Source organism: Sus scrofa, chromosome 9 (genome assembly GCF_000003025.6).
Source record: "Sus scrofa isolate TJ Tabasco breed Duroc chromosome 9, Sscrofa11.1, whole genome shotgun sequence".
Lineage (NCBI taxonomy): Eukaryota > Metazoa > Chordata > Mammalia > Artiodactyla > Suidae > Sus > Sus scrofa.
The window spans coordinates 50,484,926-50,501,283 of NC_010451.4; the positions used below are offsets into that span (position 1 = coordinate 50,484,926).

General features: G+C 53.3%; 1 protein-coding gene across 12 annotated transcripts in view; it reads left to right on the top strand.

Annotated features, from left to right (window-relative positions):
• Positions 1-16,358, top strand: part of GRAMD1B (GRAM domain containing 1B) — a 248,309-nt gene that overhangs the window by 225,906 nt on the left and 6,045 nt on the right. For all 12 annotated transcript variants that reach the window (XM_021063032.1, XM_021063037.1, XM_021063029.1 and 9 more), the window contains 10 exons: positions 1,792-1,948; positions 3,568-3,757; positions 5,992-6,135; positions 7,339-7,457; positions 7,722-7,864; positions 9,878-9,981; positions 10,497-10,700; positions 11,934-12,024; positions 15,161-15,268; positions 15,570-15,687. In XM_021063032.1, coding sequence (XP_020918691.1) covers positions 1,792-1,948; positions 3,568-3,757; positions 5,992-6,135; positions 7,339-7,457; positions 7,722-7,864; positions 9,878-9,981; positions 10,497-10,700; positions 11,934-12,024; positions 15,161-15,268; positions 15,570-15,687 — 1,378 coding nt within the window. The remainder of the gene's footprint in view (positions 1-1,791; positions 1,949-3,567; positions 3,758-5,991; positions 6,136-7,338; positions 7,458-7,721; positions 7,865-9,877; positions 9,982-10,496; positions 10,701-11,933; positions 12,025-15,160; positions 15,269-15,569; positions 15,688-16,358) is intronic.

The following is a 16,358-nucleotide window of genomic DNA, read 5'->3' on the forward strand; positions in this document are numbered from 1 at the left end:
GCCGGGCGTGGAGATGTGCTTTTCCTCAAGAGTGGATGAGAAGCCTGGGAAGAAGGCTTTGGATAGATAATTGATGAGCTCTGACTTAACATCTTAACATGACTCTGGCTCCTGGGTTGAGGACAGACTGATGGGGAGTGAGGGCAGACTGGCTCAGAGGCTGCTGAATAATTTAGATCATTTTGAGGTGATGGTGGTTTGGACCAGGAGGGTAGCAGTAGAAACAGCAGTAAGTAGTTAGTTTCTGAATATATTTGAAAGGTAGAACCAGACCTATTTTGAAGGATTTGCTGATGAATCAAAAAGGAACCAAAGGCGGCTTTAAGGATTTACCGGCTGGAAGCACAGAGTTGTTCTGAACTGAGATGGAAATTCTGTAAGCAGAGCAGATGCGGGGGAAGATCAGCAGCTTGATTTTAGGCCAGTTGAGTTTGAGATGACTCTTAGCCACCTGACGCTGTCACGACCTGGGCATTTGTGTGTATGGTGTGGAACTCACCAGGAGGTCTGGGCTAGGAACATAACTGTGGGGGTGATAAGTAGCTGGCCATGAAGGTGGCTAAGACTGCCAAGTGACTGGATGGACATAAGAAGAAGAGCTCAATTGGGAGTTCCCTGGTGGCTCAATGGGTTAAGGATCCAGGGTTCTCACTGCTGTGTCTGGGGTTGCTGCTATGGCGTGGGCTCGATCCCTGGCCCAAGAACTTCTGCATACCAAAAAGAAGAAGAAGAAGTTCAAGGACTGGGGCTGGGAACACTCAAAAACAGAAAGAAGCAGCAAAAGGTACCTTAAAGGAACACGCACTGAAATAGGAGAGCTTCATGTCCAGGAGCCAAGAGAAGCACATTGTAAGGAGAAGGGGTATCTCCGTACCACGTGCTGTGGATCGGTGAAGACAGACAGGGCAGCAGAGTGGTACAAGCGTGCTTGAGGTTGGAAGGTAGAGGCTTGGTGGTCATGTGAGAGGCACAGAGGAATAGAGAGAGAGGAAAGAGCTTTGAATGTGGGCTATGTAGACCTGAGCTCAGGGTTTCTACCACTTACTAGGCGTCTCACTTAACCCTGTGCATACCTACCTAATTATCTCTAAGTTCATGTCCAGTGCTTTACTCAGAGTCCTTAGGCATCCAGGTGAGGTCGTGTGTAAGTTAGATGCTGACAATGACGACAACAACGGGGAGATGATCTGTCCCTTAGGGGAGGCTACAGTGGCATCCCCAAAGTGTCCCTGGAAGGGCCCCCACCTTTCCCTCCGGGGGGAGGTTTTCTCAGAGGTACAAGGCAGAGAAGTTTGCTAGTTAGGATCCCGAATCTGGCCAGTACCACCAGAGGACACTTAATGTCCAGAGTCCTGTCCTGGTCACTGTGTGGGGGAAAAAAAGGTTTAAGACAAATCACAGTCATATTTAGGTAGGAATAAATCTAAGGAGGATGCCTAGATGTTTGATTCACATGGTCAGCTTGGGATGGGATGGGATGGGATGCCAGTGGGGAAAAGAAAAAAGTTGAAGACAAATTGAGGTCATATTTAGGTAGGAATAATTCTAAGGAGGATGCCTAAAAAAGGTGACTTTGGAGCCAGAACTTTTACCTGGCGGAGGGGGTGTAAGGTGGAAAGAAGGTTTTAAGACAGCAGTTTCAGGGCAGGAAGTGGTTAGAAGAAGGTCACGTACACAGCAAAGCAGCAGAAAAACCCGTCGTTCGGGATGGATAGATGGGTGTGGGTTTCTTAGAATAGTTGGCGGTCTTGGCCACAGAGGTTAACTTGAGTTCATGGTGTCTCTTTTCAGCTACTGTGAAGAGATCCCCGTAGAAGAGAATGAAGTGAATGACAGCTCGTCCAAAAGCAGCATAGAGACCAAGCCAGATGCCAGTCCACAGCTGCCCAAGAAATCAATCACCAACAGCACGCTGACGTCCACGGGAAGCAGTGAAGCGCCCGTCTCGGTAGGGCAGAGCCCTTTGCTCCTCCCCTGTCCAGCAGCAGTGTTTCCGAGCCTCATTAACTCCAGGGACCCCACCCTGGGGAGCAGGTTGTGGGGAGGTTGGTTACACTGTGGTCGGTTTATTCAAAGAGGCCTCCTAGAGCAGATGGGCACCCTGCATCCTAATGCATATAGAATCCAGAGCTGGGTTCTCAGGCTTCGGGTATAAGATTTTGTTTGGCTTCTGAGCAGATGAGAACCCTTCCAAGCCCGCTGTGTGCGACTTGCTCGAGGCGGGCTGCTCTGAGGAGCCCTAGGGGTGGAGGACCATTCCAGGTCTTTTTCTCACTGCCATGGTCTAAGGTCAAAGGTGAACATGAGTCTAGGACTGCAGAACTGCTCTCTGTTCATTGAGTAAATCACCAATGGACACTAGTGATTGAGTCCCGAGTGCCTACACTCTATTTTCCTGCTGTGCTAGCCTTTGCGGAAGAGATAAAAATGTGTGATAAGTACTCTGTCCTTTGGGACTTGGTTACAGAGGGGGTGGAAGCTTGGTGAAGGATGTCCAGGGTGAGGTGGCCGGTAGAAGAAAGGGTTCCTAGAATGGGGAGTCTTGTATGCTGGTGGCTGAGGGGTCAGACCACTTGACCTCAGAATGATAACATCCTCCGTGTGATGCCTAGTCTCCATTTTCAGTCTCTGAGGTTAACTTTAAAGTGTAAAGAGTTGGAGTTCCCATCCTGGCTCAGTGGTTAATGAATCTGACTAGGAACCATGAGGTTGCGGGTTCGATCCCTGACCTTGCTCAGTGGGTTAAGGATTCGGCGTTGCCGTGAGCTGTGGTGTAGGTTGCAGACTCGGCTCGGATCCAGCGTTGCTGTGGCTCTGGTGTAGACTGGGGCTACAGCTCTGATTAGACCCCTAGCCTGGGAACCTCCATATGCTGCAGAAGCAGCCCAAGAAAAGGCAAAAAAACAAAAATTAATAAAGTGTAAAGAGTTGTCCTGTTCCCTTCCAGGGCAAATGGGAGAATGAATCAAAAACTGCTTATTGAAGCCTGTTAAACCTCTCCGAAAACAGGGTACTGATTGAAGGCAGGGTTGTTATAGGACAGTGGAGCACTGGCCCCAGGAGAGGACCTGGACTGAAGGAGCTGACCCTGCTCACGTCTGGGGCTTGGCCTGCTATTTAGGGGCGAGAGAAGGGCAGGGCCTTGTGCTGTGGTCTCCTGGAGGGTTTTTTCTCGGGTGTACAAGGCAGAGAAGTTTGCTAGTTAGGATCCAGAATCTGGGCGGTACCACCAGAGAACACTTGTTTCCAGTGTCCTGTCCTGGTCACTGTGTGGGAAATCAGATGTACGCCCAGAGCCCGGATGTTTGATTGACATGGTCAGCTTGGGATGGGATGAGATGCCAGTGGGGGAAAAAAAAGGTTTAAGACAAATCACAGTCATATTTAGGTATGAATATATCTAAGGAGGATGCCTAGAAAAGCATCAGCGGGGTAGACCCCTCGCCCCTGAGCTCACGGTGCAGCCCAGCTCCTGAGCAACTGTTGAGAATGTGCGGGCTCCGCGGCCGGCTCTCTGACTTCCCTTTGGAGGGTAGATCTGGGGTGACGGCTCTGTCTCCACCCCAGTTTGACGGGCTGCCCCTGGAGGAGGAGGTGCTGGAGGGCGATGGGTCCCTGGAGAAGGAGCTCGCCATCGACAACATCATTGGGGAGAAGATCGAGATCATCGCGCCTGTCACCTCCCCCTCGCTGGACTTTAATGACAATGAGGACATCCCCACCGAGCTCAGTGACTCTTCTGACACCCACGACGAAGGTGGGCATCTGACAGTGGGGGCGGGTGGCCCTTCCTCTCTCCCTGTTGAAGGTTTAACTAACGGATGTCCCTGTGCCGAGGCTGGAGTCAGTCTGGGATCCTGGTGGAAGGGTGGGTGGGTAACTGCTCTTTTTAAAAAAGGTGCACTTGGGGAGTTCCCGTTGTGGCTCAGTGTTACTGACTAGTATCCATGAGGATGCAGGTTCGATCCCTGGCCTCACTCAGTGGGTGAAGGATCCAGCATTGCCATGGGCTGTGATGTGGGTCGCAGACACAGCTCGGATCCTATGTTTTTGAAGCTGTGGCTGTGACATAAGCCAACATCTGCAGCTCTGATTCCACCTCTAGCCTGGGAATTTCCATATGCTGCAGGTGTGGCCTAAAAAGACAAAACAACAACAACAAAAAGGTGCACTTGTTATAAGCACACATCCCTTTTTTTTAGGTACTCACTGTGGGATCCTTGTCATTTCCTGTCTTTCTTTGCTGGACAGATAACGCTTTGTCCTGCCACCCAGTTTTGTCACTACCTGTGCCCCCCGTTGGCACTGACTTGCCCTGCAGCTCTGCCCCTCACGATGTTTAAGAGCACATGCCACAAGGAAAGTGCAGTCAGCTGCCCCTGAATATAGTTAGAGCTGAATAGACACCTGCTCTGGTGACTCAAGCCTGGAGATTTTGGACTCAGTCTGTTGCTGGGTCAGATGGACTCTGGGGACTGCCCTTCTCTCCAGTATTTCTAAGTGGGTAGCTTCTTACTGCCCTCCTGCATAGAGTCGGCTTCTAGGCCCTCCCTCTGGAACCTGTTGCCTCTTACCTTCCCCGGGCAAGAGGCCAGATCCCGTGTTCATGAGCTGGTTGTTGCTTTACCTGCATCGAGTGAGTGGCAGTTGTGACGAGGGAGGATATGCAGGCAGTGCTCACTTTCCCACCTGTGGATGGTCTCTCCTGTGAGTCACCTGTTGTGGTTTTCTCACCTTCGGTTGGTTTGCCCACTCCCACCTAGGGTGCAGGGTTGGTGTAAATGCTGCACAGGTGGGCACTGCATTCATGTAAACTGAGAAGTCAGTACCCCCGTCCCCTACACTGCGCTCAGTAGTCTGATCCTGCAACGGTCTTAGGCACTGACCCTCCAGGATGCTCCCAGTTCCTCCCTGGCCTTCTCAGGGCCACAGAGGTGCCAGAAATGTCAGCATTGCTTGAGATCAGATGGCAACCCTCCAGTCTGCCCCATGGGCGAATGTTGTGATTTCCCATGATACAAGTGAGGACCCTGGAACTCGGATCAGATAGATCCGAGCCCCTGTGATAATTAGGGCCTGTAGGATGCCAGAAGCTCTGGAGAGACTCACCTGTATTGTTCTCCTGTAGCAGATGGAACTTTAGAAGATTAAAGCTGTGGAAATCATGGGGGGAATGGGCTGCCTTCTGGAAGAAGAGCAGGCCTTGGGGCAGTTAGAGATCTGGCCCTGCAGACCAGCCTGGCCCCAGAAGCTTTTCTATCAACAGATTAATCAGTGTCCCTTGGACACATCTGTGCCATGGGTTACAGTGACATTTGTTGTCAATTGTGGTTTAACTTACAGACTCCCTTTTTTTTTTTTTTTTTTGGCATTTTAGGGCCGCACCCATGGCATATGAAAGTTCCCAGGCTAGAGGTTGAATCGGAGCTACAGCTGCCAGCCTACACCACAGCCACAGCAACACCAGATCTGAGCGGCGTCTGCAACCTACACCACAGCTCATGGTAACGGCGGATCCTTAACCTGCTTTGTGAGGCCAGGGATTAAACCCGCAACCTCATGGATCCTAGTCAGCTTCGTTACACAATCACTGAGCCACGAAGGGAACTCCTAACTTACAGGCTCTTGATAACTGATCCTGTGGGTTGAGGCAAGCTCAGGAAGTGGTCATTTATTTAAACGGTAGTCTAAGGCCACTTTAGTTAGGAAGGCTTAAAAGTATAAAGGCAAATAGCACATTCCCAAATTCCTTGTCGAGGGAGAATAAAGGAAGTGCCAGCTAGAGTCTGTAGTGTGCACGCCAGCCCAGGAAAGAGACGATGGTGCAGAGTCATAAACTGCAGAGGCCAGGGGCCCCATGGCTTTCCTCGGCCTCCCTTGAGCCTCGGTGGCCTTTCCCACCCTAGCCACTGAGACGTAAGTGCTCGGGGGGTGTCCCCGGGGTCACCGCCCCTCACCTTCACTGTGTACCCCTTCATCCTCTCTGTGCAGGGGAGGTCCAGGCCTTCTACGAGGACCTGAGTGGCCGGCAGTACGTGAACGAAGTCTTCAACTTCAGCGTGGACAAGCTCTACGACCTCCTATTCACCGACTCGCCCTTCCAGAGGGATTTCATGGAGCAGCGACGCTTCTCAGGTCCGCCCCCCCCCCGCCGCATGGTCCCTCCCACCCCTTCCCTCTCTGTCCACACCTCTTCCCCTCCTTTTCCTGGCCACCCGATGGCTCGGGGCACCCCCTTTCTGGCTCACGCAGTGCCAGAGCTCCTGGGGGCCCTGCCAGCTCCTCGTCCCCCCGCACCACAGCTGTAGGCTCGCCCTTGGCACCCCAGACCCTCAGGCCAGGCCCCACAGGCTCCCCATCTAGTGCAGAGTAGCAGTTGCCACTTCCTGGTCCAACTTGCTATCCACCAGGCACCTTTCACTGTCTCCTTCAACCCTCCAGTCTGCCCTGTGTGCGAGTGTCGTGATCCCCCCATAGCAGTGAGGACCTTAGAACTAAGATCATTCTTTTTTTTCCCTGCTTTTTAGGGCCACACCTGCGGCATATGGAGGTTCCCAGGCTAGGGGTTGAATCAGAGCTGTAGCTGCTGGCCTACACCATAGCCATAGCAACTCGGAATCCGAGCCACATCTGTGACCTATATCACAGCTCATAGCAATGCTGGATCCTTAACCACTGAGCAAGACCAGGGATTGAACTTGAAAACTCATGATTCCTAGTCAGGTTTGTTAACCACTGAGCCACAACAGGAACTCTGAACTCAGAGCATTCTTACATGGCCAAGATCAAACAGCTAAGAAGGGGCTGAGCTGGGGTTCAAACCTCGGCTTCCCAGGGCTGATGCTTTGCACCCGCATGCAGCTGTCTCCCCCACCCCATAGCCCCTCGCCCATGCTCTGCCACCACAGGGACTCAGCTGCCCCAAGTCTGAATCTGGAAGAGCCCCTGGCATCAGTGCACCCCTCTGCCAGGAGGAGGGACGTGTTGAGGGCACGGGGAGGTCGAGCCTGGGTGGGGAAGACTTGTTCCCAAGGATCCCAGGCCCTTGTCACAGTAGCTCCAGTGTTGCCAGCACCCCCGTAGGTGGCCCCAAGACCTCCCGCCCCAGCCCAGAACAGTCAGCATTCTGGAGCCCTGGGTAGAATCTCAGCAATGCGACAATGAACCTCTTTCTGCTTTGACGCCCTCTCCTCTCCCCCGGCCCCTGGGCTCCTGTTGGCTTCCTTTGGGGGCCAGGCGCTGTCAGTACAGTCAAGAGAAGTTCGCGAGGAGGGCAGGTCAGATTCGGGGACAGCGCGCCCCCTCCCTCCCTCATTCCGGGCCCCTCTCTCCCCCCAGATATCATCTTCCACCCGTGGAAGAAGGAAGAGAATGGAAACCAGAGCCGAGTGATTCTTTACACCATCACCCTTACCAACCCCCTGGCTCCCAAAACTGCCACCGTCAGGGAGACACAGGTGAGCCGAGGGCAGAGGCCAGGAAGAGCGACATGCCTCTGTTCTCTTGTGACAGACAGAGGATGGCGTTAGGAGGAACTTGCTGGGTGCCCATGGTGTCTGACCCTGAACAGTATAGCATTTTCCATGCTTAGATGCCACCGCTTCCCGAGGCCCTGGGTCCCCCATTCGGAAGTCAGGAGTGGGCTAGGGGGAGCCGGGACCAGGTGCCTTTCCCATCCTGCTTCTCCTCAGTTTCGTCCGGCGGCCCTTTCCTCCCCACAGACCATGTACAAGGCGAGCCAGGAGAGCGAATGCTACGTGATCGACGCCGAGGTCCTCACCCACGACGTGCCATACCACGACTACTTCTACACCATCAACCGCTACACTCTCACGCGCGTGGCTCGGAACAAGAGTCGACTCAGGTGCCCTGTCCGCACGGCCCGCTGAGCGGGGTGGGAGCAGGTCCCTGGGGCCCCTGGGTCCTTCCGTCCCGACCCTGATGGGCTCCTGAGGAGCAGCGGTTGGGGGTGGGGGGCTGGCTGTGCAGGCTGCTGACATCCTTTATTCTGCCTTCGTTCCGAAGCCTCTGAGGGCCCCGCTCCATCCCGACCGTTCATGCTTCTCTCTGCCACACCTGTCCCCCTCTGTGTGTCTTCAGCTAAACTTTTTACAACCTGCTGTTTATGGATCATCTAGTTTATAAAGTGCTGTGTAGGTTCTTCACCTGCGTGAACTGGCTTCTTTTTTTTTTTTTTTTTTTTCTTAGGACCACATCCAAGGCATTTGGAAGTTCCCAGGCTAGGGGTCGAATTAGAGCTGCAGCTGCCCGCTTATACCACAGTCACAGCAATACTGGATCCTTAAGCACTGAGCGAGGCCAGGGCTCACACCTGCGTCCTCATGGATTCATTGCCACTGCACCACAACAGGAACTCCTGAACTGGCTTCTTTAGCATAACCCAAGGAGGTAGATGTATCCTCATTTTTCAGATGGGAAAACTGAGGGTCATACAAGTTGAGTAGCTTTGCCAAGAGTCAGAAGTGCTGGATCCCAGGTCTTAAGTGCAAACCTGTGCTCTTCCCACCATGCTGGGCATGTGGCAAGTGAGTTCCTGCGTCTTCCTGCTGGGTGGCGAGGCCCTGGCCAGCAGGAGTCCCCTTGCATTCACTGCTTTATCCCTAGCACTCAGCATGGGCCCACACATGCTAGTCAGAAAATATCAGTTGAATGAATAATTCGATGCTGTGCGTGGGTCCAGCTTTCTGCTGGGCCCTGTGGTGTGCATTTAAGGAAGGAAGAAATTTAGATCCTGACATTTTAAGAAGCTCATAGTCTGAAAAGCCAAACACACACCCATTTGAAAATAACTGGATTGTATACCTGTACCTTAGACCTAATTCTCTTGGGTGTTCAGAGCAGAAATTTATTCATGTCATTGAAATAAGACAGGAGTTTAGTGGATGGCTACAGAGATCTCTGGGGAATCAGGAAGACCTGAAGACCCACACTTCAAAAAGGGCCTGATCTTTCTCATCATCCTAAAAAAAAAATTTTTGTTTGTTTGTTTTGTTTCTGTGCTGCTTTCTGAGCAACTCCTCCTCCCTTCCGTTCCCTCCCTCCCTCCTCCCCTGTCTCTTCAAAGGCCCCAAGATCCTTCCCCTCCCAGTGCCTGGGTTCCTCACTTCCATCTTCTCTGGAGGGTCTTCCCGTTGCATGTCCTTTTTGTCCAGCTCATGCAGAGGTAGCTGGTTGATCCCAGCTGGACCTTTACAGAGAGATGCCTAGTCTCAATCCAGGAATCGATTGTCAGGTGGGGGGTGAGGTGGCTGTCGGCAAAGGTTCACACACATCAGGCGGTGGCTGGGGTGACATCCCCCTCTTCCTCCTGAGGGCAGAGCAGGCAGCCTCAGCCGTGGGGAGCATAAGCTGGGAGCATCTAGTAACCAATGAAGACAAACCTGTGGCAAGGCAGAGCTCTGTGGCTGCAGGAGCAGGAGGAGCCGATGCCGCAGGCCCCAGGGTGGCAGGGAGGCTCACGGCAGGGGAGAGAGTGCTGGGGAGAGGAGAGGCAGGATCCGGGCCAGTAGCTGATGACACTTTCAAAGGTGGAAGCCATGAAGCCTGAGAGTCTCTGGACAAAGAGAAAAGGACCTGGGGGAGGCTGCATGGTGTCACGGAAGAGCTTTGGGCTTGGGGTCAGAGCCCTTCTTGTTAGTCTTTGGTCTGCTTACAAATCCCTTCTATAAAATGAGGATAAATTCACTATTTCACCTACCTCAAGGGGTGTCCAGGCATCAGACAACACTGTGGATGTGAAAGAGCTTTTAGCCTGTGGAGGGCAGCACATGTGAGGCTACTTTGACCTGAAACCTTTTCCCTGCAGAGGAGGGTCTGCCCCGGAAACAGCTGATCTTGTTTCTGGCTTGTTCCCCAGGGTCTCCACAGAGCTGCGCTATCGAAAACAGCCCTGGGGGCTAGTGAAAACTTTCATCGAGAAGAACTTCTGGAGTGGGCTGGAGGACTACTTCCGCCACTTGGGTGAGCCCCCGGCGAGGGGCGGGGGGGATGGAGAGACAGAGGTGCTGGAGGGGTCTCAGGGGTTCCCTGAGTCTGCCCCGGAGATGGATCCAAAGTTCATGTGTTCAGACTCTGACGGTAACTTTCATGGATCATTATCATGAAGGGATCCATGACCCCCAAAGATGAGCCTGAGATCTAGACACCCTGTGGCAATTCTGTTGGGAAAAGCAGACCTGTGCAGGGAGATGTGATGTGCCCCACTTTGCATACAGCCAGACGTTTTGGGAGCCTTTGTCTCTTGACACTGTTGAGCCAGAAGGAGGCCTTGGGGTGGGCTCAGTCCCAGGATTAATTCCTGGGGCTTGTGGGCATTCCTGAGTGACCCCTGCCCTCCCAGGCAACATCCCGGAGTCCAGAGTGGGAAAACTTAGAGAGGGCTCGGCGAGGAGCAGGCAGAGTTGCTTCTGGAGGCCCGGGTGTTGGCTTGGAGGAATTGGCAGATGACCTCTGATGTGGCCTTTTGACCTTGACAGAGAGCGAGCTGACCAAAACGGAGAGCACCTACCTGGCTGAGATGCACAGACAGTCTCCCAAAGAGAAGGCCAGCAAGCCCCCGACGGTGCGGCGGAGGAAGCGTCCCCACGCCCACCTGCGGGTGCCGCACCTGGAAGAGGTGATGAGCCCCGTCACCACACCCACGGATGAAGATGTGGGCCACAGGATCAAACATGTGGCAGGTGTGCACCAGGTGGGGTGCGGGTGTGGCCCAGGGCTAGGGGCTGCAGCTGCATGCTGGTGCCGAGGCGCCTGTGTACGCTCATTTTGCAGCTTGGGGTAAGCTATGTAATTGTCTCGTGACTCATTAAATCTGAGGCTCCGAGAGTTCCCGTCGTGGTGCAGTGGTTAACGAATACGACTAGGAACCATGAACCCCATGCTCAGTGGGTTAAGCATCCGGCATTGCCGTGAGCTGTGGTGTAGGTTGCAGACGAGGCTCAAATCTCGCATTGCTGTGGCTCTGGTGTAGGCTGGTGGCTACAGCTCTGATTAGACCCCTAGCCTGGGAACCTCCATATGCCATGGGAAGCGGCCCTAGAAAAGGCAAAAAAAACAACAACAACAAAAAAATCTGAGGCTCCGGATGCTCATAAGCTCCTCGGGCCCTGCTGAACCCCTGTGTGTTCTCTCCTGAACAAAACTTGCCTTTGGGTTTCTGCCTGAGCTCTGTGGCTCCCTGCCTAGGCTCAAGCATGCAGCTTCCCATTTGGGGGGAAATACACCAGGGAGAAGCCAAAGCTCATACCCCCCCAGGGCATCCTCATAACTCGAAGGTCAGGGGGCCCAGTGGCCCCCCTTCTCAGCCCCTGCCGGGCAGTGGGCTCCCTTGATGTGTCTTCCTCCTCCCATCAAGCTGGTCACACCCTCCTGTCTTTGCTCAATCAAGGAAACCTGCAGCTGAGACCAGCTAAGCCAGGGTTTCCAAGCTGAGCTCTGCACCTTCCTGGGCATTCATCAGAGCAGGACGGGCCGACAGAAGGAGAGCACCAGCCTTCTGTGTCCCGCAGCCTGCTTCAGCCGTGTTTCACACTCAGGACTCCTGACTAACATTGCATTTCAGTAATCTGACTCTCAGTGGGCACATGACTTGCTCAATGTCACGTGGCCAGTTATGGCTAAACCCAGAGCCAAGAGTCTCTAGTCCCCGCCCAGCGCTGTTGCCCTTCCATAGCTGCAGGTCGCTTTGCCCTGCCTCTGGGCGTCCTAGCTGCAGAGGTCAGGTTACTTTCTCACTTGTTCAATGACTTTCATGTCCCTGTTGCCTTTGAGGAGCTTCCCTTCTACTTTCAGGTCCACACATCACTCCGTTGCTGCCACAGCATCTCAGACAGTTCTGTTCATGACCAGCGTCCCATCAGCTGTCTGGGGGACTTGTGGGCCACGCAGTGATGGCCTCTTCCTTCTCCCCACAGGTTCCACGCAGACACGGCATATCCCCGAGGACACCCCTAGCGGTTTCCACCTGCAGAGCGTGTCCAAGCTGCTGCTGGTTATCAGCTGTGTGTAAGGGACTCCAGGCTCTCCTCCCCCCACCCCCGCGCCCCACCTTCCCTTTCTTGCCTGTCGCCCCTTCCATGGCTGTCCTCCTCAGGCGTGGAACACCCTCTCTGTTGTCCTCGCTGCTCTTGGCCTTGTCCTCTTGTTTCTCTCCAGATCAGTTGCACTATCTCTCATTCTTTGCCTCTTTGCTGCTTTTCCTCTGTTTTATTCAGCCCTTGCTATATGCTAGGCCTTCAAGATGCAGAAGAAAATGCTGCCTGCAGCATCTGTGCCTTTCAGGTGCTCAATTTCAAGTGGGTCAGACAGACAGGAAGTTCATAATTACTACACGGTTGGATAAATGCTAACACGGAGATGCTACAAAGCCCATTTTAGGAGCCCATCCATTTGTTTGTGACAGATGTTCCAGCGGTCTGCCCTGACCCAGGCATCAAGACTGCACACTTAACGAGGCCCTCACTTTGGCAGGGTGGCCAGACAAAATCAATGACTGCGGTCCAGGAAGAGCGTATGCTTGTTATAATACAAGCAGTATATACTAACTGCCATAATGCCATAAAACTATGCGCTCAATAACTTGCATAGAAAGCTGCTGGGCTAGGGAGAAAGTTTGTTGAAAGCAGCTTGAGGGTATAAAATGGGAGGACACGGCTTACTGAAGCATGAGCCCAGAGCCTGCGCAGGACTTTCGTAAGCCTTTTTGAGCAGCTAGGGTGGCTAAGGGCAGGCAGCTCCTCCACTTGGTTCAGCCTGTTGTCTGGCAGCCCAGCCCTTCCTGCTGTGAGATCATGGGACACAGGTGCGTGAGGGCTCAGGAACTGCCCAGATGCTGCTGCATCTACCAGGTATGCACCAGGCACTAGGCGTCTGTAGCTCCATCTTGTTGCTGTGACTCCCATCCTACCCCCAGCCCTCCATGCCTTCACCAGAGCATTTTCAGAAAGGCAGAAGCAGGGGCACAGCCCTACCTACCTAGAGGAAACAGGGAAGGAAGCCCTGGAGTGACATGGTTGGATTCACACTTTAACATCGTGGCTCAGTGGTTAATGAATCTGACTGGCATCCATGAGGACCCAGGTTCGATCCCTGGCCTTGCTCAGTGGGTTAAGGATCTGGCGTTGCCGTGAGCTGTGGTATAGGTCGCAGATGTGGCTTGGATCCAGCGTTGCTGTGGCTGTGGTATAGGCAAGCAGCTCTAGCTCTGATTCAACCCCTAGCCTGGGAACCTCCCTATGCCACGGGTGCAGCCCTGAAAAGAAAAAGAAAAAAAAAAAAGCTCTCTGACAGCAATATGGCAGCTGGAGTGGACAAGAACGGCCTGGAGGCAGGGAGGCCAGGAAGATCTCGGCAAGAGTGGCTGTCAGGCTGAGGTGAGGGGCTGAGGGATCCTAGGAGGTGAAGGCCTGGTTCTGTAGCGAAGGAAGATGACTTTCTGATCCCCATGCCCGTAGGTGGTGGTTTCATGGACAGAAATCTGGAACTTAGTGAAAAGGTGTCAGAGACGATGCAGTCAGTCCTGAATGTCCCTGGGTTGCCATAGGTTGTCCCGGTGGAGGTGACTGTTGTGGATGTGGACATGGAGTTGAGGAGAGAAATTGAGACTGTGGTCGCTGATTTATTTGTCGGTAGCATCAAAGCTATGGTGGGATGAGGTCCTCATCATTGGAGGAGAGTATGGAGAGTAGAAAGGAAACAGGCTGAGGACAGAGCTGGCGACCCCTTAGGGAGAGGGGCTGGCGAGGGTCGTGAGGAGGCTTTCTTGCCAACTTTACTTGAATATGTAACATAATAGTGGACAGAAAATCCTTCTGACTATGGCATAAGAAGCCAAGACATTTTTACAAAAGTAAATACAAAGATAAATGTAAAACCAGTAAAATTCACATTTAGCATCGTGGTATTAATGTGAGTCGTATCGTTGTTAAAACAAAACCACTGGAGTTCCCGTTATGGTGCAGCAGAGATGTATCTGACTGGCATCTATGAGGATGCAGATTCGATCCCTGGCCTCACTCAGTAGGTCAGGGATCCGGCATTGCCGTGAGCTGTGGTGTAGGTCACAGATGCAGCTTGGATCCCGTGTTGCTGTAGCTGTGGCTCTGATTCTACCCCTAGCCTGGGAACTTCCATATGCCGCAGGCATGGTCATAAAATACACATACACAAAAACGAAAAAGTTGAGACTTTTTAAGTGGTGAGCCAGGATTTGTACCCAGTGCTGAGGGCCTGCATTCTCTCTTCCCCTGAGTCCTCATTGCTCCATCCATAAGCCTCTGTCATAAAGTGATCTTTGGGCCGAGAGAAGAGAATTCCCGCAGCCTCTGGCTGATTCTGCATTCCCCGCTGGGTCCTCTTGCCACCTCCCCATCTGCGAGCAGTCCTGGCCCATCCCTGGGAAATCTCAGCTGGTCCCCTGCCTCCTGCGGGCTGTGGCAAGTGTTCAGAGAGCCTGCAGCCCTGGGGCAGTTGCACTAACACGGGGAGTCCCATGGAGGGAGAGCTGGGAATCGAACTGCAGTTCCTCCCAGAGTTTGGGTTGGTAGGCAGAACCTTTTCTCCGTTTCTCACGAGTGAAATGCTCAGAGCCCCTTCCAGTCGCTCCCCCGCCCTGCCTCCCTAGGTGTCCTCATTGTCACTGCTCCTGTACATCCTCCTCACAGGCTCACTTTCCCTCTGGCTGGATTTAGCGCAGCTTTCCCTCCCCGCTGAGTCCATTTCTAACCTCTGCCTCCTTCCCATTTTCCTTCCTTGCTCCCGTTAGGATCTGTTTCAGGTACTGGCTCTATGATTGCTTCTGGCACCCCCTCATCTCTTTTCCTCACCATCCTGCCTCTCTTCCCCCAGCACCCGGATTCTGGGGGACTTAGGCATCTCTCCTTTCCAATGCCTTCGCCCCACACCCCTCTCTTGGCTCTCCTCCTGTGTCCTGGCCCCCATGAATGAGATGGGAGTGCTTCTCTCTCTCCCTCCCCCCTCCACCCCGGCGGCATCCCTCCAGCTCCCTCACTTGCTCCCTCACTGCAGCGCTTCAGGTGGCCCAGTGGTCCAGGGGGCAGCCTCTGGGGAGGGGGCATTGCTGGCTCTAAGAGGGAGGACGCCCTCCTCATGGCCGTCGTGCTTTCCCTTGTCTCCTTCTTAGTCTGGTGCTGCTGGTCATCCTTAACGTGATGCTCTTCTACAAACTCTGGATGTTGGAATACACCACCCAGACCCTCACTGCCTGGCAGGGTCTAAGGCTCCAAGAAAGGTAATCCTGGCCTCTTCCCCTTGCAGCCACCTCCCCCCTATCCTGGCCCCTGCCTCCCGGGCTCCTTGGGACTGCCCTCCTGCCCTCGCCCTCCACCCCCTGGTCTGAGTCCATCAGCCAGCTCTGAAAACCGTCCCTATGGTTTTAGTCTGCTTCTGACTTGGGACTCAAGGGATCCATGACATTGAGCACAGGACAAGGCACTCTGATGTGGCTGGCTGTCCTTCAGGGGTCTGGGTGCACAGGACAGTCCATTGGTCATAACTCCAGCAGCTAGGGTACCCTGTCTTCTATCCCACAGGTTACCCCAGTCTCAGACAGAGTGGGCCCAGCTCTTAGAGTCCCAGCAAAAGTACCATGATACTGAGCTCCAAAAATGGAGGGAGATCATCAAATCCTCGGTGATGCTTCTTGACCAGGTGAGATGCCCCCCTCCCACCTTGCCCGGGTCTTCTGGAGGTGGAAACCCTTCCCAGTGCTTCCACCCTTCCCAGAGCCCATCCTTCTCCTAGGCCACCCGTTGTTCTAACTGTCAAGGCATCCTTGAGTAAGCTGGTGGGAACACAGGCGTATCCCCCCAAATTTTATCAGTGAAATACACACTGGCTGTGCAGCAGCAAGACTATAGGTTAGATGGAAAGAGAGCTGGTTTTTTCCTCTTGGTAACCCATAGCCATGACAGGCATTTAAAGAGAGAACCCTCCCTTATGCCAAGATTTATCTTCCCAGAGACCATGTTTTTCTAATTCCTTTCGATGCGTCCCCACCCCCAATGCTGCCTCCTGCCCTCACAACACACACACAACACACAGCCTTCAGGAGGTGGCTCCTCCTCAGAAGCTGTGCTGATAGTCTGGAAAGGTGGTTGTCCTGTGTCTTCTTTTCATAGCATCATCTTCCTAGTACAGTTGCCTGTATTCTTTCTAAAAACTAGATGCGTCTCGAATGTAAATTGGTGCAGCCACCATGGCCAGAAATGTGAAGGTTCCTTAAGCAGTTAAAAATAGAACTAACGCCCAAGAAATAGCAACAACAACAAAGACCAAAAAAAAAAAAAAAAAATAGAACTAACATATGATCTAGCAAAAAC